Source organism: Rhincodon typus, chromosome 7, assembly GCF_021869965.1.
Source record: "Rhincodon typus isolate 14 chromosome 7, sRhiTyp1.1, whole genome shotgun sequence".
NCBI lineage: Eukaryota > Metazoa > Chordata > Chondrichthyes > Orectolobiformes > Rhincodontidae > Rhincodon > Rhincodon typus.
In genome coordinates this window covers 87283837-87307025 of record NC_063338.1, presented here as the reverse complement: position 1 = coordinate 87307025, position 23189 = coordinate 87283837, and the positions used below count along the sequence as shown (strand labels likewise).

Sequence of the window (23189 nt, the reverse complement as noted above, 5' to 3'; positions counted from 1 at the left end):
AACCAAAAAAGAATCCCCCTCGTCCTCACGTACCACCCCACCAACCTCCGGATCCAACGCATCATCCTCCGACACTTCCGCCATCTGCAATCCGACCCCACCACCAAAGACATCTTTCCCTCCCCACCCTTATCTGCTTTCCGGAGGGACAACTCTCTCCGTGACTCCCTTGTCCGCTCCACACTCCCCTCCAGCTCCACCACACCCGGCACTTTTCCCTGCAACCGCAGGAAGTGCTACACCTGCCCCCATACCTCCTCCCTCACCCCCATCCCAGGCCCCAAGAAGACTTTCCACATCAAGCAGATGTTCACCTGCACATCTGCCAATGTGGTATACTGCATCCGCTGTACCCGGTGTGGCTTCCTCTACATCGGGGAAACCAAGCGGAGACTCGGGGACCGCTTTGCAGAACACCTACGCTCGGTTCGCAACAAACAACTGCACCTCCCAGTCGCGAACCATTTCAACTCCCCCTCCCATTCCTCAGACGACATGTCCATCCTGGGCCTCCTGCAGTGCCACAACGATGCCACCCGAAGGTTGCAGGAACAGCAACTCATATTCCGCTTGGGAACCCTGCAGCCCAATGGTATCAATGTGGATTTCACAAGTTTCAAAATCTCCCCTCCCCCCACCGCATCCCAAAACCAGTCCAACTCGTCCCTGCCTCCCTAACCTGTTCTTCCTCCCACCTATCCCCTCCTCCCACCTCAAGCCGCACCTCCATCTCCTACCGACCAACCTCATCCCGCCCCCTTGACCTGTCCGTCCTCCCTGGACTGACCTATCCCCTTCCTAACTCCCTACCTACACTCACCTTTACCGGCCCCATCCCTGCCTCTTCGACCTGTTTGTTTCCTCTCCACCTATCCTCTCCTCTATCCCTCTTCTATCCGCCTCCCACTCTCTCCCTATTTATTTCAGAACCCCCTTCCCCTCCCCCTTTTCTGATGAAGGGTCTAGGCCCGAAACGTCAGCCTCTCTGCTCCTATGATGCTGCTTGGCCTGCTGTGTTCATCCAGCCCTGCACCTTGTATTCTTGTTCCTTGTTTGTATGTTCATATTGTTATGAAGGAGAGGTCGACCACCCCCCACCCTGACTCTGATAACTAAAACCGAAACATCCAGAGAGGCTTGCCTCGCCTCGCCTCATAATCTGTTATAAAGGGGTGGTTAAATGAAAGAAATCCCTGATCCTCACTTGATAATCAATAAGTAACAATTTATTCATCTAACTCTAACACTAAATAAATTAACAGAACTGCTAACAAGCCAAGCAATTCCCCCTTAACTATTAAGTATTCTGAATAAAACAAAATTCTCGTGGTATGTTGTTCCAATAAATACAAGACACACATATATAAACCAAAGTAATACGAAAAATAAATTAAAACTTAGATGTCAAAATTACAGCCAGGATACGTCTTCCAGAATGCTCCGCACCCTCTACGCTGATCCTCAGTCAGGAACGCCTTTCTCTGTCAAATTTTTATGTCAGGAATATTAGCTAAGTGTGCCACTGTACCTTTAATTTAGATGATGTTTTTCTGAGAGCTTAGAGAATTCTGTGAGAGTCAGTGATTCTTTTTGTTATAGCTGGGAGCTGTTCTCATGGCAGATGACTGTTGACTCTCCCAGATTTTCAAATGTCCTCTTCTTTTATACTACTGATGACCTTTTAATTTCTTACAATAAGATTGGTCCTAGGTTGTTAAAACCATCAGATTTTAAATTTATAGAGATAGTAGGAACTGCGGATGCTGGAGAATCTGAGATAACAAGGTGTAGAGCTGGATGAACACAGCAGACCAAGCAGCATCAGAGGAGCAGGAAAGCTGACGTTTAGGCTCTAGACCCTTCTTCAGAAATGGAGGAGGGGAAGGGGATTCTGAAATAAATAGGGAGGAAGGGGGAGGTGGATAGAAGATGGATAAAGGAGAAGATAGGTGGAGAGGAGACGCACAGGTCAAGGAGGCGGGTTGGGTTTTGGGGTCTTGGGCCTGGTTTATATTAATTGGCTAAATTCAAAAGCCTGTTGTCTTGGTAAAAATGCTGCTTTGCCTGCTGACAGTATAGCCTTTTGATGCAATGTTGCAATTTCAAGAACTCTCTGTGCATCTGCTGCTGCCTGCAGACAACTTTTTTAACATCTCCAAGCATCCAAGCCCAAAAAACATAATCTTTTAAAAGGACTATACACTCTTCACCCAACATCATTTTACAAATATCAAATACTTTACCCAACTTTATAACAATATGCGCAACCACACTAACACTAACAATTAACACACATATACACAATATACAAACAAATAACGTGCAGAACATACACATACACAAACACACAATCAACACAAACATACACACACAAAACTGAAAATATGCCGAATAGAGGAACAAAGGTTATCCCTGCTCTTCAACCAGGAAATTTGTTTGCAATCCACCCGCATGGCTCAGTTTAGTTTATATCTCATTGCATTGAAGTTTGCTTTCATCTCTTTCTGCCATGGCCTTTGTTGGTACAGTTCATCTTAAATTTAGCAATTACAGTCGCTTGATCCCAAAGTCCATCTTTCTTCTACCTGCTAGATCATGATTAATTCATATTGGCACCTGGTCAGGCAATAACTCTACTTTAAATTTCTCATCCTTCTATCCAGAATCCTCCATGGGCTTCGTAAAAACCGAAAGAACTGTGGATGCTGTAAATCAGAAACAAAAACAGAAATTGCTGGAAAAGGTTGGCAGGTCAGGCAGCATCTGTGAAGAGAAATCAGAGTTAATGTTTCAGGCCTGATGACCCTTCCTCAGAACCTCAGGTCACTGGACCCAAAACGTTAACTCTGATTTCTCTTCACAGATGCTGCCAGACCTGCTGAGCTCTTCCAGCAATTTCTGGTTTTCTTCCTCCCTGAGCTTGTCTCCTTCCTGCCTCAGTAGCTTTCTCTAGTACCACATCCCTCCCACATCAGTTCAGGTCCAATTCTGGTTTCTTGGCCATTGCAAATTTCCTTTGTTCCACTGTTGGCGGCTGTGCTTAACTCCTAAACTTAGGGATTTCCTTGTTATATCTTTCCATTTCTCTCTCTCTCTCTCTCTCTCCTCCTCCAACTTAATCCTTAAATCTTAGCTCTTTGACCAAGCTTTTCCCAGGCTATTGTCCCATTATCTCTTCATGCTACATGTTAAATTTTGCCTTATAATTTCCCTTGAAACAGCTCGCACCATCATAATTCTTCATATATTCACTTGTGAGATGTGGCAGTCATTGGCCAGGCCAGCACTTATTGTCCATCCCTAACTGCCCAGAGTCAACCATATTGCTGTGGGTCTGGAGTCACATGTAGGGCAGACCAGGTAAGGATGGCTGTTTTCTTTCCTAAAGGGCATTAGTGATCCAGATGGATTTTACCTGACAATTGACAATGGATTCACGGTCATCATTCGACTCTTAATGCCAGACATTTATTGAATGCAAATTCCACCATCTGCCATGGCAGGATTTGAAACCAGGTCCACGAAACATTACCTGGGTCTCTGGATTAACAGTCCAACGATAATACCAATAAGCCATTGCCTCCCCATCGAGTACGTGGTGGTGATGTGTTTACTTGAACCACTGCAGTCAATGTACTGCGGGTTGACCCACAAGGCCCTTAAGACGGGACTTCCAGGATTTTTACCCAGTGACAGTGAAGGAACAGTGATACATTTTCAAGTCTGGAAGGTGAGTGGCATGGAGGGGAACTTGCATGTGGTGATATTCCCATAATATATTAAAGTTGCTCTGTGAATTTCTTTTTTTGTTGTGAAAAGCTTGCTAAGGATTACTCTTACACAATCCTGAACATATTTTAGATGAGCACTCATAAGAAATTTTCTTATTATTTACGCATTAACTGGTTTGATTTAAATGTTGCTTAATGTCTTTGAAAGAAAATGAACTTCTTGAGTACTGTCCAGTAATGTTTCCAACCATAATTTACAAAGTGTTGAGAATGAGTACTTTACTAGTTTGATACTATTACCTGCAGCTCTATTATGGCATTCAGTGCACACAGTTTATACTAAAGCATTCAAAGTCACCCAGGATTACATTATTATTTGTGTCCCTCTTCTTATCTTGAATATATGACTTTCTAGGGCATTTTCCCATTTTGTGGACTGGTACAGTACTCTTGACAGTTCAGCAATCTGATCCTCTGGAGATTCACTGGGTCTCTGAAGACAACGAAGGTTGTTTCAGTGATACTTCTGAAGCAGTCAACTCTGTGTAAAATGTCTCCATTTTATCTCTCCACATCTAATACATTGGGCATGTATTTGTTTATAGATTGTGAGAACTGTAAATCAGATATTTGGTCATCACTAGGTTGCAAAGGGTTTTTCATGTGATTGTCTAGAACAGACAAGTCAAAGTTAATGGAAACTGAAGTCTATTTGCTGTTTACAAATAAACAAATTACTTTGGAAAGCAGAGTCCAGCAACTTTTGAAGAGCGATATTTTCTTTAATTGTTGAAAAAAACAGATCTGAAAAGCCCGAATGGATCTGTGCTGCCTTTACCTAGCCACAGCCTCTGCACTGAGCTAATGGGTATTTATTCTTCAGTATCCATCTAGAAGCTGTGCACAGTTGCTGGAATGTTTGCAAAAATGCAGTGCTCTCTCACAGTCTGCAAAAGTCAGAACTTGGAGCTGAAAGCAATACTTGCATAGAATCATAGAATCCCTACAGTGTGGAAGCAGGCCATTCAGCCCATCGAGTCAACACCGACCCTCCACAGAATATCACACCCCACTATCCTATCCCTCTAACCCTGCATTTCTCATGGCTAGCCCACCTAAACTGCACACCCCTGGAAACTACGGGGCAATTAAGCATGGTCAATTCACCTAATCTGCACATCTTTGGACTGTGGGAGAAAACCAGAGCACGCAGAGAAAACCCACGCAGACACGGGGACAATGTGCAAACTCTACACAGTTGACTGAGGGTGGAATCGAAACCACGTCCCTGATGTAGTTAGGCAGCAGTGCTAACCACTGAACCACCATGCTGCCCCTCAATTAAATAGTTTGGAAATGACTGATAAAGTTTCAAACATTTGCTCATCTGAATCTGAAATCTGGTGTGAAGACTTCTCATCATTCAACAACTGATAGCAACATGAACTCGGCAACAAGAAACTACAGTAACTGTGAGACAGACACCTCTTTTGGAATGGCCTGCTTCTGCTCCTATTTCTAAGTGTCTGAGCAGTGAGTCAAGTGGGCAGCTTACCTTCTCAAGGGCAATTAGACAATGGGCAATAAATCTTGGACTTGCCATCAACAGTCCTATTCCAAGAACATGTTCAAAAAAAAAAAACCCACCAAGAACAAATAACAAAACTTGGCATGGGCTGTTAACATTTCATATATTTTGGAGACAAGGGATGAGAATTTTCAGTGATCCAAAAATCCTTTCATGTTTTACAAAAGGGCTGCAAACCCACAGAGATTTGATTCCCTGGTTACGACTCTGTCATTACTTGTATTGGGAAGATGAGATACAAAATGCTCTGTTACTATAGATATACCAAGAGAAGAAAGCTGCATTAACCTTGAAGGGTTGTCCAGTGAAGATTGTGCTTGCTCTTCTCCAACTCAAGGTCATTCATAAAGCGTTAGCATAGCAAGTTTGAAAGGAAAACAGTGATGTAACTGTGTCTTTGAAAAAAAATGCAATTTCAGTGTAAAGCAGAAAGGCAACATTGCAGTAACTTTGTTATCGGTTGGATACAGGTGAAGTTCTCCTCAAGGTCCTCAGTCGTGGAGTTTCCTTCTGAATTCAGCACAGATATTAGTGCCAGGGAAGAGGAACTTCAGTTACATGCAGAGAATGGAGAAAGGTTGGGCACAAAAGAAGCATCGCCCATCAGAGGGCTTTTCTCTGTGTTGTCGATCTCTATGACTCTAACTAGCACGATAAAACACATTTATGCAGCAAGTTATTGTATCTGGAATGCGCTGACTGAAAGGGTGGTTGAAGCAGATTCAGTTGTAGCTATCAAAAGTGAATTGAAAGAGGAAAGAAATTGTACAGTATTGTATGATAACAGGGAAGTGGGACTAACTGGACAACTCATTAAAAGGGCCAGCAAGAGGCAAATTGGCCAACTGGCCTCTTTGCATTGTCTGCAATTCTAAAATTCTAAGAGTTAATTATTGAACCTGCTTTTCAACTTTTGTCAGACATTAGACCATGAGCCTTGATTGATAAATTGTTTTTTAGTGTCTTAGTATCCTGCTAGAAGTATTCCTGAAGCTTGTAGTTTCTTGGGAGAAATAGAAGGCATTCAGTAGCACGGTTGGTGAGCTGTACTTCAAAAGTGCTAATAGCTTCTAATATCTAACATTAAGCTGGACACTCCAGATCCCAGCCACTCAATATGGGGAACAAATTTTTCCTGATGTCTTCATTGCTTCTTTTACCAATCATCTGTGCCTTGATTCTTCGACCAGTGGAAATAGCCTTTCCTTATCCACCCTGACCAGATCCCTCATGCTATTGAACACCTCTATCAAATCTCCTTTCAACCTTCTGCAAGGAAAACGGTCCTAGTCTCTCCAAACTGTCTATGGAGCTGAAGTTTCTCATCTCTAGAACCATTTTTGGGATTTTCTTCTACATTCTCTCTAATGTCCTGGCATCTTTACTAAGGTGTGTCACTCAGAAGCAGATACAATACTCAAGTTGAGATTGAGTCAGTGGTTTGTTCATTTATTTACTGAATATAACCTCCTCGTCCTTGTACTCTATGCCCCTATTAATAAAGCTCAAGGTACTGTATGCTTTACTGATGCCTCTCTCAGCCCGTCCTCCCACTTCCAATGAGTTTTGGGCTTATACACCAGGTCCTGCTGCTCCTGTATCATCTTAAGGATGGTATGCTTTCTTTTATATTGTCAGTCTACATTCTTCCTACCAAAATGAATCTCTTCACATCTCACATCTGAATGAGCAGTGAAGATCAGTAATATTTGTAAATAGAACATAGAACATAGAATTGCGCTGCACAGGAATGGGTCCTTCAGCCCATGATGTGCCAACATGACGTCAAATGAGCCAAATTCTTTTTGCCTGCCCTTGGTCCATATCCCTTGCATATTCATGTGCTTATCTAGAAGTCTCTTAAATGCCCTTATCGTATCTACCTCCATCACCACCCCTGGCAGTGCGTTCCAGACTCCTACCACTCTCTGTGTAAACGTTTAGCCCCTCAGATCTCCTTTGAACTTTCCCTTCCTCTCACCTTAAATGTATGGCCCCTAGTTTTAGACATTTCAACTCTGGGAAAAAAATTCTGACCGCCAACTCTATCTTTGCATCTCATAACTTTATAGACTTCTGTCAAGTCTCCCCTCAGCCTCAGCCGCTCAAGAGAAAACAACCTGAGTTTTTCTAGCCTCTCCTTATAGTTCATACCCTCTAGTTCAGGCAGCATTCTGGTAAACCTCTTCTGCACCCTCTCCAAAGCCTCCACATCCTTCCTGTAATGTGGTGACAAGAATTGAACGCCATATTCTAAGTGCGGCCTAAATAAAGTCTTATAAAGCTGCAACACAACATCCTGACGCTTGTACTCAATTCTCCAACCACTAAACGCAAGCATGTCTTACTCCTTCTTTACCACCCTATCTACTTGCATGGCAACTTTCAAGGAGCTATGGACATGAACCCTAAGACGCTTCTGTTCATCAATGCTGTTCAGAGTCCTGCAATTAACTGCATAGTTTTCCTTAACATGGGCAGCACAGTGGCTCATAGCGCCAGGGACCCAGGTTCGATTCCACCCTTGAGCTGCGTGGTGTTTGCAGCATTCTCCCTGTGTCTGCATGGGTTTCCTCTGGGTGCTCTGGTTTCCTCCCACAGTCCAAAGATGTGCAGGCTAGATGGATTGGCCATGCTAAATTGCCCGTAGGGTTCAGGGACATGTAGATTAGGTGGGTTATAGGGGAATGGGTCAGGGTGGGATGCTCCAAGGGTCGATGTAGACTTATTGGGCCGAAAGGCCTGTTTCCACACTGTAGGGATTCTGTGATTCTATTTGATCTCCCAAAGTGCAGCACCTCACACTTACTCAGATTAAACTCCATCTGCTATTTCTCCACCTATGTCTGCAACTGATCTATATCCTGTTGTCTCCTTTGACAACCTTCCACACTATCCACAATACCACTGATGTTTGTATTGCCCTCAAACTTACTAACCCACCTACCTACGTTTTCGTCCAAGTCATTCATATATATCACAATTGAGAAAACATTTATTTAACAAAGCAGACTTTTTATAAACTTGTTTTGTGCAGATATGCTATGCTTATTATGATCTTTGTGGTGAAGGCTGCAATGTAAATTATTAATTTAGCCGGTTGGTAGATAGTCTATTGCACGTTCATTAGTTTTCTATCTAAAAACTGAAAAGGATTCTTCTGCTTGTTTATGTTACCTTTTGAAACTGAAGCATGAAAATTAAAAATAAACACCAACAACATTGATTTAGAGATCGAAAGCTTATTGTAAAAGTGTTATGTTACTTTAAAAAAAACTTTGTCAGCTTTAGAGCAGAGAAAGTGCCAGCAAAAGGAAAAAAAGGAATGAGAATTCATTATCAGATTGGAGATAATGAGCAAAACAAGCACTGTTAATGGTAATAGGGTTACTGATTATTGATTGTTTATCATCGCTCTGTATCTCTGTGGTGATTCATGATAAATTCTCAATACTGTAGTTCAGGCACTAGCTAAAAATCAGAAGGGAAAATACAAATATTATATGTTAATATTAGCTTTGTATAATGCTCTCTCCATTCTCTGTTCTACCCCTTCATGACATTCACGTCCCTTCCGTGTCTGTTACATTTCCACGTTGTCCCATACTCTCTTTGTGTCCCCTTATAGATCCATTTTCCGCCATAGCCACTCACTCAGTCATTTCTATGAGCAGACTTCAGGATTTTTTTTGAACTAAGTAAAACAAGTAACTATCTAACAATCTAATAGAGCTGTCATATTCAAAAGCACTTGACATCAAGAAAATACTTTCCTCCATAAACCCGTTCAAAACGATAACTCCCCTCAGGTAGTCAATCTTTTATTTAAAAATACTTCTTCAGTTAGAATACCAAAAACAGGAAATCACTGAAAAACTCCTTTGGAACTCCTGGAGAGTTCTGCACATTTTGAAACTTAGCCAAGCATTCATAATGACACAGCTATCGACAAAATCTCTGGGAAATGTCAATAATGGAAGTAATTGAAAGGAAAACACCCTGAGGTAACAACAGTGTGGAGCTGGAGGGACACAGCAGGCCAGGCAGCATCAGAGGAGCAGGAAAGTTAACATTTTGGGTCGAGACCCTTCTTCAGAAATGGGCTGTTTTTAAAGAAGGGTCCCGAGCCAAAACGTCAACTTTCCTGCTCCTCTGATGCTGCCAGGCCTGCTGTGTTCCTCCAACTCCACACTGTGTTATCTCTGACTCCAGCATCTGCAGTTCTTACTATCTCTGAGTGAGTTAAATAGCCAGATGTCCTCTTTTAAAAATCTTCCCTTCACTTCTATTTCGAAGCAGATTGATCATCATTCAGCGGAGTAAAGCAGGCTACTTAAGTTTCGTTATATTAAATGATTGAGTCATTCTTTTTTCAAAGCTAAAGGTAACTCAACATTTAATTCTCAGTCTATTTGCTATCATATTTCTCTAATCATCGTTTCACTTTCTCAAGTAGAAAAGGTACTTTAATGCATGCCAATGATTTCACAAGAGTGGTCAGAAAAATGCTCAATTTATCTTTATGTGACAGAGTTTAATGATTAATTGCGACATTAAAAATATATCCATAGTACAATATAGCTTCTGACAGTCAAATGTGAAGATAACAAACTGATTTCAGAGTTACCTACCAAAATACTCCAGACTCCTCAGCAGACATTCCCTTATGGTTATGAAACTGCTAACCTGGTGGGGTTTTTTTTTTAAGGGACTTCGAAACTCACATTAGCACATGATAATAGATTGGGGAAGAAAATTCAAATGTGCGATGGTTCTCACAATGGCAACTTTGGCTTCAAAGGTGATATATGGGGACTTTGCATGAAAACACACTTCAGGAAAGGCACTGCATTTGCAGTTAAAAATAATAAATTATTTGACTTTCCCGGCCTCATCTCTGCCTCTCTGGAGACATGCAATTCTGGCCCTGTGGTTCTAAATTCAGCAAAATTTTGTGATCTAACCAAGAGATCCATAAAGACAGATATAATCAAGAAAGATGAGATGTTCTAACATATATTTGACTGAACTTTGACCAGAACACAATATTTTTCTGCCCATTGATTGATGAAGATCTGACAAATCCAACCCATAATCTAATGATAGCAGTAACCCTGAAGTGTCATTAATACAACAGCAGAATACTTCAGGTATTATAAATCTGAAATAAAAACATAAAATGGTGGATATACTCAGCAGTTCTGGCAGCATGGCAAGACAAAAAGAGATCTAATGTTTCAAGGAAGATGACCTTTCATCAGAACTGCTATCGAATTCCTATTCTCTCTCCACAGATCCGTTGCATACTTCCACATTTACTGCTTTTAATTTTTGAGCATCAGGAGTGAATTACCAACATTAAAACAGTTTTACACAAATAGGCAAACCTGGAGCAGGAGTAGGCTGCATAGGTGCGCAGTTCTTTCAAAGTTGCGTCATAGGTAGACATGGTGGTTAAGAAGGCATTTAGCATGCTTGCCTTCATTTTCATTGCTGACACTACTGAGTATAGCTGTTGGGATGTTATGTTATGGTTATACAGAACGTTAGCGAGGCCACACTTGTAGTGCTGTGCGCAGTTCTGGTCGCCCTGCTATAGGAAGGATATCATTAAATTGGAGAGGGTTCAGAAAAGATTTACCAGGATGCAGTTGGGACTGGAGGGTTTGAGTTATAAGGACAGGCTGGATAGGCTGGAACTTTTTTCACCGGAGTGTAGGCGGTTGAGGGGTGACCTTACAGAGGTTTATAAAATCATGAAGGGCATAGATAAAGCAAATAGCAAAGGTCATTTTCAAAGGGTAGGGGAGTTCAAAACTAGAGGGCATAATTTTTGAGGTGAAAGGGGTAAGCTTTAGAAGACACCCGAGGGGCGACTTTCTCACAGATGGTGGTATGTATGTGGAATGGATTGCCTGGGGAAGTGGTAGATGCAAGTTCAGCTACAACATTTAAAATATATTTCAGCACGTACATGAATAGGAAAGGTTTAGGGGGATATGGGTCAAGCATAGACAAATGGAACTAGTGTAGTTTGGGAAATTTGGTCAGCATGGCCGAGTTGGGCCAAAGGGTCTGCTCTGTGCTGTATGGTTGTATATTTGGTTCATCAATGCCTCTCTGCCATTTGATTACACCTGATCTGACTATAGTCAGAAATCAAATGACACCAGGTTATTGTCCAACGGGTTTATCTAAAATCACGCAAGCTTTCAGATCACACCCCCTTCATCAGGTGCAGTGAGAGAGCAGCACACACAGACCCAGAATTTATAGGCAGAGAGATCAAGGTTAGAGAGATCAAAAGATCATACAACTGGTGTGTGAAGTGTCAGATGATGTCTCTGCAGGTGACCAGAGTGTTAGATGGTGTGAGTAAAGTGTCAACAGCTGAATAACCAGCAAAGGGATGACCTATAATCCAATTAAATGAGGCAGAGAGATAATTACAAAAAAATAAAAATAAGATGGTGCTGGAGACAAACTAAATGACTAGAATTGCATGCCAAATTCAAAACTGTACAAACTAATTAAGGTAGAGAGATCATAACAATTTATCAAGGTAATGCTTTCAAAACAGGACATTAAGGAAGATTTTACTGATACAGAACAGTGTGGTGGGGTCACCTGGATGTGCGACATGAACCCAAGATCATGGTTGAGGCCGTCGTCATGGGTACGGAACTTGGCTATCAGTTTCTGCTCGGCTATTCTGTGTTGCTGTGTATGTTGGAGTCCACCTTGGAGGGCACTTACCCAAAGATCAAAGACTGAATGCCTTTATCACTGAAATATTCCCCAAGTGGAAGGGAACATCCCTGTCTGGCAATTGGTGTACAATCATCCGTTGCTGGCTATTCAGCTGTTATCACGTTACTCACCGTCCAACACTCCTGGTCACCTGCAGAGACTTACTATCTGTCACTCTACTCACATCAGTTGTATGATCTTTTGATCTCTCTGCCCTTGATCTCTCTGCCTATAAACTGTGTCTCTGTGGGCACTGCTGTCTCACTGCACCTGGTGAAGGGACTGCGCTCCAAAAGCTTGAGTGATTTCAAATAAACCTGTTGGACTATAACCTGGTGTTGTGTGATTTCTGACTTTGTCCACCTCAGTCCATTGTCGATTGTTGGAAAAACCCATCTGGTTCACTAATGCCCTTTAGGGAAGGAAACTGCTATCCTTACCTGATCTGGCCTACATGTGACTCCAGATCCACAGCAATATGGTTGTCTCTTAACTGCCCTCTGTGCAATTAGGGATGGGCAATAAATGCTGCCTGGCCAGTGATGCCCTCATCCCATGAATTGGCAAAGAAAAAATAAAGTCCAACACTGGCACCTCCACATCATGATCTGATTATAGGCTCTAGTCTCATGTCTACTCCCTTTTAACTGACACTCCCTTTTTGATCAAGTAAACTGCCTAGTAAACTCAGCCATAAAAGTATTCAATTACCCCTTTCTGCTGCTCTCTAGGGGGAATGATAATAACAAACAACTCTCTGAAAAAAATAAAATGTTCCACAGATCTAAATAAATGGGTGGCCACTTATTTTTAAACTGTGTCCCTTATTTTACCCATAAGGGGAAGCATTCTCTCAACATTTACACTGTCAAATCTCCTCAGGATCTTGTGTTTTATACAAACATATAAATTAGGAACAGAACAAGTAGGTCACTTGGATTCTGGAGCCTGCTCCACCAATAGATACACTCCCAACCTTTTCATCTTAAAATAACCTCTTTACTCCAGAACTGGTTGAAAAAACCTTCTCTAAACTGCTTCTCAGGCAATTATATCCTTCCTTAATACACTTAATGGTAAGGTCCTGGGGAGTGTTGCTGAACAAAGAGACCGTGGAGTGCAGGTTCATAGTTCCTTGAAAGTGGAGTCACAGGTAGATAGGGTAGTGAAGAAGGCGTTTAGTATACTTGCCTTTATTTGTCAGTGCATTGAGTATAGGAGTTGGGAGGTCATGTTGGGGCTGTACAGAGCATTGGTTAGGTCACTATTGGAATACTGTGTGCAGTTCTGGTCTCCCTGCTATTGGAAGGATGTTGTGAAGCTTGCAAGTGTTCAGAAAAGATTGACAAGGATGTTGCAAGGGTTGGGGGGTTTGAGCTATAGGGAGAGGCTGAATTGACTGGGGCTATCTTCCCTGGAGCATCGGAGGTTTAGGGGTGACCTTATAGCGGTTTATAAAATCATGAGAGGCAAGGATAGGGTGAATAGAAAAGGTCCTTTCCCCAGGGTGGGAGTGTCCAAAACTAGAGGGCATAGTTTTAAGGTGAGAGGGTAAAGGTTTAAAAAGGTCCTAAGGGATAACTTCTTCACGCAGAGGGGGTGGTGCGTGTATAGAATGAGCTGCCAGAGGAAGTGGTGGAGGCTGATAGAATTACAACATTTAAAAGGCATCTGGATGGATATATGAATAAGAAGAGTTGAGAACAATATAAGCCAAATGCTGGCAAATGGGACTTGATTTCTTTAGGATATCTGGTCATCATGACAGGTTGGACTGAAGGGTCTGTTTCCGTGCTGTAAGGAGAACAATACTTAACACAGTGCTTTAGATTTGGTCCCCCCAAGGCTCTGTATGATTGCAACGAAATTTCCTGACATTTATATCAATTCCTCTTGCAATAATCACAAAATTCAATTTACCTTCCTAAGACATTCAGAGCTTAAGCTGGCTCAACGCTTAAATCTCACTCTAAAGATAAGAGAAGATTTTCTATCACATTTGTGTCATGTATTATTTCATTTTCTCTGGCTGGAAAAGTACTATGAGGCATGCCAACACTTTCGCAATGGCAGTCAAAATAATGGCCAACTTATCTTTGTAGAACAGAGCCCCATGATTAACTGCTGCATTAAAAATACATTTACAATACAATATCTAACTGTGATATTTGAAAGTGCCAAACTGATTTTAAACTTCCTTCAAAATATTCCAGACTCCTCATCAGACATCCTCTTGTGATTCTGAAACCTGATGGTTTTTGCTTTGTGCTTTCACATCAGCACATTAAAATAGCATGAAAAACAGTTTTGATTCATGTACCATGACACCCAGATCCTTCTATATCTCTTCAGTTAAATAATATGCTGCCTTTTTATTCTTTCCATCAAAGCATCTTCCACATGTTCCCATATCATACACAATTAGCCAAATTTTTGCCCACTCACTTCTCCATATCCCTTTGATGACTATGTACATTCTCTTCACAACTTACTCTCTTATCTACCTTTATACCATCAGTAACTTTGTTTTTCTATTCATGTGTGGCATGTGGGCATCATTGGATGGCCAGCATTTCTTGCCCGTCCCTAGTTGACCTTGAGAAGGTACAAGTCCTCCTGTAGGTTGAGCCATAATACAATTAGGGAGGGAATTCCAGGAGTTTGACCCAGCGACAGTGAAGGAACGGCAATATAATTTCAAATCAGGGTTGTGGGTGGTTTGGAGGGGAACTTGGAGGTGGTGGTGTTCCCATATGTCTGCTGCCCTTGTCCTTCTGGATGGAAGTGGTCGTGGGTTTGGAAGGTGCTGTGTGAGGATCTTTGGTGAATTTCTGCAGTGCATCGTGTAGATAGTACACACTGCTGCTACTGAGTGTTGGTGGTGGAGGGAGTGGATGCTTGTGGTTGTAATGCCAAGCAAGCGGGCTGCTTTGTCCTGGATAGTGTAAAGCTTTTTGAGTGTTGTTGGGGCTGCACTCATCCAGGCAAGTAGGGAGTATTCCATCACACTCCTGACTTGTGCCTGGTAGATGATGGACAGGCTGTGGGGAGTCAGAAGGTGAGTTACTCACCACAGTGTTCCTAGCTTCTGAACTGCTCTTGTAGCCACTGTGTTTATGTAGCAAGTCCAGTTGAGTTTCTGGTCGATGATTACCCCCTAGATATTAATAGAGGCAGATTCAGTGATGGTAACACCATTGAATATCAGTGGGCAGGTTGTCTCTTATTACAGTTGGTCATAGCCTGGCATTTGTGTGGTGCGAATGTTACTTGCCACTTGTCAGCCATAATATATTACCCCTATACCAATTGCTATTTGTAAAGTAATCTTTGATGTGTCAGCCATCTTATTAAATTACTTTAGAAGGCCAATTTTACCACATCCATAGGTTTTTCTTTTTCAATGTTGCTTGTTACACCCTGAAAGAATTGTTTTATATTAGTCAAACAGGATTCTTCTTCCACTAAACCATGTTGACTCTTCCTGATTGCATGATGAGCATCTAATATTCAAATACAATATACAATCAATAATAATCTAAGTCTTCGAGAAAACCATCAGAACTGCTCCAGATCCTAGCTTCAACAGAGCCTAGCATCTAGAATAGTCAACAAAATTATGATGACAAGGTTCAGAGTAGGAGCCGTCCCCTTGAAACAATTGTGTCTCGTGAGACAATAACAGAAGTTGCTGGAAAAGTTCAGCAGGTCTGGCAGCATCTATGGAGAGAAATCAGAGTTAACGTTTCAGGTCGAGTGACTCTTCCTCAGAACTGATGGTAGCGAGGATAATGTGAGTTTATATGCAGAAAATAGGGTGGGGGGATAGAGTTAGGAGTAAACAATAGGTGGGGATAGAGCCCAAAGAGAGAGGAGAACAGTTGGACAGACGAAGGAATGGATAATGATCTGGCCAGGAGGGTGAATAGCTGTTAATGGGGACTGCTCATAGCTAACAGTAGGTGGCATGCAATAAGAGACTATGCGATAACAAGGCCTGGTTGTGAGGTTAGGGTGAGGACATAGGACAGCTGAAGCCCTGAAGTGATTGAACTCGATATTGAGTCCAGAGGGCTGCAGGGACTCCAAGTGGAAAATGAGATGCTGTGCTTCCAGCTTGCACTGAGCTTTGCTGGAACACTGCAGCAAGCCTGAGACAGAGATGTTGGCCAAGGACCAGGGTGGTGTGTTGTGAGGACAGTTTGGAGAGCAGCATTCATGTTAACTCCATTGTTCTGGGTCTGAAGTCATGTATAGTTTGGAGGAGGCAAGAATGACATATTTCCTTCCCCAAAAGACATGAGTGAACAAGATGAATTTTCCATTTTTTAAACAACAATAACATCGGGTGGCTTGCAGCTCAGTGGTCATCACTGTTGCCTCACAGAGCCAGGGACCCAAGTTCAATTCCAGCATCAGGTTAGTATCTATGTGGTGTTTGCATATTTTCAATGGGTCTTTGTCAGTTTCCTGCAGGTGCTCTGGTTTCCTCCCACAGTCCAAAGTTGTGCAGGTTACATGGATTGGCCATGCCAAATTGCCCATAATGTCTAGGAATGTGCAGGCTTAGTGGATTAGCCATGGGAAATGTAGGGTTATTGGCATTGGGTAGGCGGATGGTCTGGGATGGATGCTCTTCAGAGGGTCAGTGTGACTCAATGGGCTGAAAGGCCTGCTTCCACACTGAAGGGATTCTATGAAGCTGGTAGCTCCATGGAACCCATTGCTAATAGTAGATTTTGAAGGATTCTTTTTCAGGTTTACTTAACTTGAGGTAAATTCTCTAGCTGCCATGTTGACAGCTGAACTCGTGTCCCTGTATTCGTGGTCTAGACCTCTGCATTATTGATCCAGTAACATAAGCACCATGTTCCCTTATCCCACAGGCATCCCTTATATTCAATATGGTGCAATTACATTCGAAGATTTGCATGAACAACACCTGCAGTTTATTCAAACTTACCATCTTGGAGCAGTATCACAGCTAAGTACTCCTCATGGTAGCTGTCCACATACAGCAGGATGCTGGGTGCATGTGTCGTTCGGAAACTGAAAGCTGTATTCTCTGTGGAAATTGTCCTGTCCATGTAGATGGCAGACAAATGTGCACTGAGATTCTTAGCAAGCCCATAAGACTCCTGGAAGTTGTAGATCAGGGATGTTCCAACCTCGAAAATAGCAGAAACTTCTGTGAGAAAAGAGATTGTGTTGTGTAAATAAGAGTACACAGCAATTTCATTATCTACCTTCTCCAGTAAAATTGGTACCTTTATTCTGAATGAGATAAATATTCCTTTTGGGAACTAATAAACTGTAACTCGTTTTGAATCTTAAGTGTGTCACGAATGTAGATGGCGAGAATCACAGATATAAGTAGGACAGATTTCCAATTTATACCTCTATGGGTATGTTACCATCTCAGCAATCTAAACAGCTATAAAACGTGATTTGAATTCAATTGTGCAGGTTTCAGAATTTGAATTCAATTAAAAACAAATTGGCAATAGACAGCAGGTGTCAGTAAAAGTGAGAATGAAGCTGTCAGATTGTTGTAAATATTCACTAGTTTTCTTTGGGAAAGGAAATCTGTTGCTGTTAGCCTGTTATGAACCACACTATCATGATTTACTCTGAGATAACAAGGTGTAGAGCTGGATGAACACAGCAGGCCAAGCAGCATCAGAGGAGCAGGAAGGCTGACGTTTTGGGCCTAGACCCTTCTTCAGATTCAGACCCTTTTTTCAACAACACTTACATTGTATTGATCTCAAAAAAGGCAAATGGAGTATAATGTGGGAAAATGGGAAGTCTTTCATTTTGGAAGGGAGCATAGAAGCATGATTTAAATGGGGGAAAAAGACTGCAGAAAGCTGGAGGGTACTTGTGCATGAAACACAAAATGTTAGCACATTGGGTGCAGTACATAATAAGGAAGGCCAAAGGAATGTCGTTCCTTATTTCAAGGGGATTGGAGTATGAGTAGGGAAACCTCACTGCAACTGTACAAGGTAGAGTAGAGGGATCAAACAGTATGGAGAAAAGGCAGGAAAGTGAAGCTGAGGAATCAGCTATGATCCGATTAAATGGTGGAGCAGGCTCGAGCGGCCAAACTGCATTCTTCTGTTCCTATTTCTTATTACGGTCTCATGGACTTAAAATTACGACAATTATATGTTTTTATCTCTTCTATGAAGTGAAGTTGTTCTCTATGTATAACATGATACATTTGGAGCAGCATGGTGGCTTAGTGTTCAGCTCTGCTGCCTCACAGAGCCCAGTACTTCGGTTCGATTCTAGCCTTGGGTAACTGTGTGGAGTTTGCATGTTCGCCCCGTGTCTCCATGTGTTTCCTCTGGGTACTCCAGTTTTTTACCACAGTCCAAATATGTGCAGGTTAGGGTGGATTGGCCATGCTAAATTGCCCATAGTATCCAGGAATATGCAGACTAGGTGGATCAGCCATGGGAAATGGAAGGTTATAGGGAGTGAGTGTGGGTAGGATGCTGTTTGTAGGGTTGGTGTGGACTCGATGGGCTGAATAGCCTGCTTCCACACTGTCGGGATTCTAACACAGTCATCTGTTATTAAAGTGCAAAATATATTGTTTGTATCAGAGTAGAGATTTGATTTTCCTCCTGATATAATGCTAGAACCACTACCTTCTTGGTGTCAGCCCTGGTTCAACAGTTGTACTATTTTACCTACAACAGTAGGTTACAGGTCCAAGCCTGACTTCAGAGCTTTTGAGTACATAATCCAGGCTGACACTTCAGGGCAAAACTGAGAGAAATGTGAACAGTTAAACCAAGGCTCCCTCTGTCCTCTGATAAAGATGTTAGCATGATATGGCAAAATGATACTCTGTTAACATCTGAAGAAGAGCTGGGGATTTCAACTGCATGAAACAATTTATCTCCAGTCACATCTCTCACTCTTTTGTCTATCCTCTACTTTTCATTCACAAGAAATGCTCCACCTTTCTTGCCTTTTTTAAAGATCTATCTCATTCACCCTGATTTTAGTCATTGATTGTTGCTCCTCCTGCTATAGTTCTGTATCAAATATTTGTCTGATTTGCGCCTTGAGATGTTTTAAAGGTTAGTTATAAATTCAAGTTGCTCTTGTCACTCGATACTCACCAGCTAAAGATTCATCTCAAGATCTGGTGATTCCTGTAAATTCCTGATATATGATGGCTGGTGAGAACAATTAGTCATATCACTGACTATTTCCAACCCCTGTCTCTGCTGCTCTTCCCCCAATGCTGCCTCCATCCCTTTTAGGCCCTCTCTGTCTCCAGAACCTTACTCCAGGATCAGCCAATTCTTTCATATTATCTTTCAAAACTTACTGCCTAGAAGGACAAGAGCAGCAAACACATGGGAACACCAGAATTTGCTGGTTCTCATTAAAGTTACTCAACTTTATGACTTGGATCTTTATTGCCATCCCTTCATTGTCACTAAATCAAAATTTTGGAACCATCTCCCGAACTGTGGGTGCATCTGGAATACAGTTTAAAATGACAGACCACCATCTCTTTAACATGATCTCCAAGGAATTGGAAGTCAATAATGGTCTATCCAATACCACGACAAAAATTAGAGAAACTTCTTGATGTTCAATTTAATTGATGAGTAAGTTCATGTTGTTGCCATTTTATTCCTATTTAGTTCATAGAGCCTCTGCATTTAACTGAGGGTACAAGGAAAAGTGACTTAGTTAGCTAAGTTGGTTGGATGGCTGGTTTGAGATGACCCCAATGGAGTGGATTCAATTCCCACCCTGGCTGAGCTTATCATGAAGGACTCAACCTCTCACCTTGCCTGAAGTGTAGTGATCCTCAGGTTAAACCATCATCAGTCCTCTCTTTCTAATGGACAACTAGTCCTATAGTTAAGTAGGACTATGGCAACATTACCTTTACTTTTATAAGTAAGTGAACCTTTCACCAGATCACTGGGGTGGTACACTTCCACAATCCTTTGAAGGTGATTGGTGGAAGGTATAGGGAGATGTCATAGGTAGGTTCTTCACACAGAGAGTGGTGGGTGTGTGGAATGCGCTGCCGGCAGTGGTAGTGGAGTCAGATACTTGAGATACCTTTAAGCGACTCTTGGATAGGCACATGGAGGATAGTAAAATGTAGGGTATGCAGGGTAGATTGATCTTAGTAGGATAATAGGTTGCCACAACATTGTGGGCCGAAGGGTCTGTACTGTGCTGTATTGTTCTATGTTCTATGTAAGGACAAGACAAAAGTAACTGAACTGAAGGATTGATTCCTCGCCCATTATGAAGAGACAATTCTATACCTTGCAGAAGACTGGGATCACTCCTACAAGTCCCACCAAATGAGGAAGTACCACTCCTCATTCCACTGACACTCTATTGCATCATTAACCACACTCTCAGTGTCACTCATTTGCTCACCACTCCTAACCATTGGCCACAGTGCCTTATCTCCCTGGTGTCTTGCAGATACCAGGGGAATGTCCATAACTTTGGTGGAGAAATGGCCCAGTATGAAAGGGTATAGATCGATTACCTCTCAAGTTAATGAATTGTGTTTTTTTTGGTGTTATCTCTCAAAAAATGTAATGAACGCAATCTGAGCTGTGACTTCTCTTGCCATCCTGATCCCTATCTCTGTAAATTCCTCCAGCCTGAAAACCTTCTGAGATCTGCCTGTTTGTCTAATTCTGTCCTTTTTAGAGTTCCTGATCTTCACCTCTCCACTGTTAGAGGCTGTACTTTGAGCTGCATTTTCTTTTTTTTATTCATTAACAGGATGAGGGCATCATTGACCAAGCAGCATTTATTGCCCATCCCCAATTGCCCAGAGGGCAGTTCAGAGTCAACCACATTGCTGTGGGTCTGGAGTCACATGTAGGCCAGACCAGGTAAGGATGGAAGTTTCCTTCCCTAAGGGACATTAGTGAGCCAGATGGGTTTTTTTCCCTGACAATCGACAATGGATTCATGGTCATCATTAGAATCTTAATTCCAGATATTTTATTGAATTCAAATTCCACCGTCTGCTGTGGCAGTATTCGAACTCAGGTCCGCAGAACATTATTTGGGTGTCTGGATTAACAGTCCAGCGAGAATACCGCTAGGCCATTGTCTCCCCTTTCCAGCCCCATAAGTCCCAAGTCCTGAAATTTCCTCACGACAGTCCACCAACTCTCTACCTCTCTTCTTTATGATCCTGCTTAAACCCTATCCTTTGAATTCCTTTTGCATCTCAGTGTCAAACCTGGTTTTTATAAGGCTCCTGTAAATTGCCTTGAGAATGCAGTACTACATTAAAGGAGCGATATCGGTACAAGTTGCTTTGAAGACAGGCATACTCTGTAAGTGAAGGTTGTGTCTACTGTGGCCAATTTATAATATGAACAAACAACATTGTACATTTTTATATAGATCTAGTAGGGCAGTCAAACGTGTCAACCCAGGAAAGTGTAAAATATTGGCAAAAACCATGAATCAGCAAGACCATTATCTATGAGCGTGTACTATTTCTTATTTAAGTACAAATTGAATTCAAGTGTGTACAATTAAAGTATTGGCATTTAAACTCTCAAATTTGATGTTGGCACAGTTGCTACAGTTTTCTACTTTGACTCAAAGGCTACTGTCAAGTGATTGTTGGTGGGCAATATAACGAAAGCAACAGCACAATGCTGTTTTAGAATTGAGTAATTTCTACATAAAATGCTACAATGTGGGAACGATGATTTTACTTTAACATTCAGTGTACATGAAAGTGCAGGTAAGCACAGCTGCTTCTGGCAAAATACATGGAACACTTAAAATCCTGGAACCGGCAACTTTGGAGATTAAACACGTGCAAATACAAGAGAAAGGAAAAGATTACATTTATATCGTGCATTTCACAAAAAAAGGGCACCCAAAGTTCTATTTCAGCTAATGAAGAACTTTTGAAGTTTTGGCATTAACAACTGTCCTTGAACTTGAGAATGACATACACTCAGAGACATGGGTTTCTGCACTAGATCTTCAGGCAACTGGAAAAGTGAATTCTTGACCCACAAATCTTTGAGCACATAGAGCAGATGTCCCGCGAGGTAGAGGATTCAAAAGTGCAGAATCCTTTTTTTTTAGTATTTGAGTCAACATGGGCAGCACTGGCCAACATTATTGTCTGTCTTTAATTACCCTTGGACTGAGTATTAGTAGAGTATTTCAAAATGCGGTTCAGGGTCAAACTCTTTTGTGCATTCATTCATTGAATGTAAGCATCACTGACTCCGTTGTCAATCTCTGACCAGGCTGGCAGTGTTTGGTGTTGTAGCCTCTAATGTCGCTCCTGCTGGAAGAATGTAGGCTTCCTCTGCACCAGCCTGTTCACCAGGAGCTCTCACTCTCCCTTCACTTTCCAACTTCTCCTTATCTGCCATGTTCAGGGCAAATGTCATAAACCAAGCTAGGCAGGTCCGGGCTACCAGCATTTGACTGCGTGCACAACAGCCTTTTGATACATTGCTGGGACCAGGAATCGTGGGATGCCTTGGCAGTGGCAAGTACTCCCAGCAATGGCAAGTGAGAGAATCAGGCTAGCATTGGATAAAAGAGGCACCACTGGGTCATGGTATTTGTTAATGAGGTGACTTGTGTTGATAAACCGAGAAAAGTTACCAGATGTCGCAGACAGACCCCTTCATGAAACATTACATAAGCGACAAATAGTTGATTTCTGGTAAGATTCAACCCCACGTGATTTTACTTGGCTTGCACTGACAAATGGTAAGGTGACTAACACTGGATATTCATGAGATGATGGGTGCCTGTGAGGTACAATTAACAACAGCCCCAACAAACGGCTCAATTGATAGGAGCTTGCCATTCCAACCTTGGCTATGAATAGGGATCCCTTCAGTTGGATCACCTGCTGAGCCAATGTAAAAAATGTTGGATACACTAGCAGAAAATCATAATGCGCATGACTTGCTGTGCTTAAAATTCCAAGAGCTTCAACACTGCTGCATTTTATTATACCCTGATTGATTACACATTTCTGAAGGATTTATGCCTAAGGAGAACACTGAACCATCAATGCATGGCAAATGGGATTCATTTTAAAAAATTGTTTCTTA

The 23189-nt window shown here is 42.0% G+C and overlaps 1 protein-coding gene across 1 annotated transcript in view; it reads right to left on the bottom strand.

Annotated features, from left to right (window-relative positions):
* Positions 1-23189, bottom strand: part of LOC109930579 (contactin-associated protein-like 5) — a 1093911-nt gene that overhangs the window by 112727 nt on the left and 957995 nt on the right. Inside the window, exon 19 of the mRNA XM_048598831.1 lies at positions 17033-17257. Within this exon, the coding sequence (XP_048454788.1) occupies positions 17033-17257 (225 nt within the window). The remainder of the gene's footprint in view (positions 1-17032; positions 17258-23189) is intronic.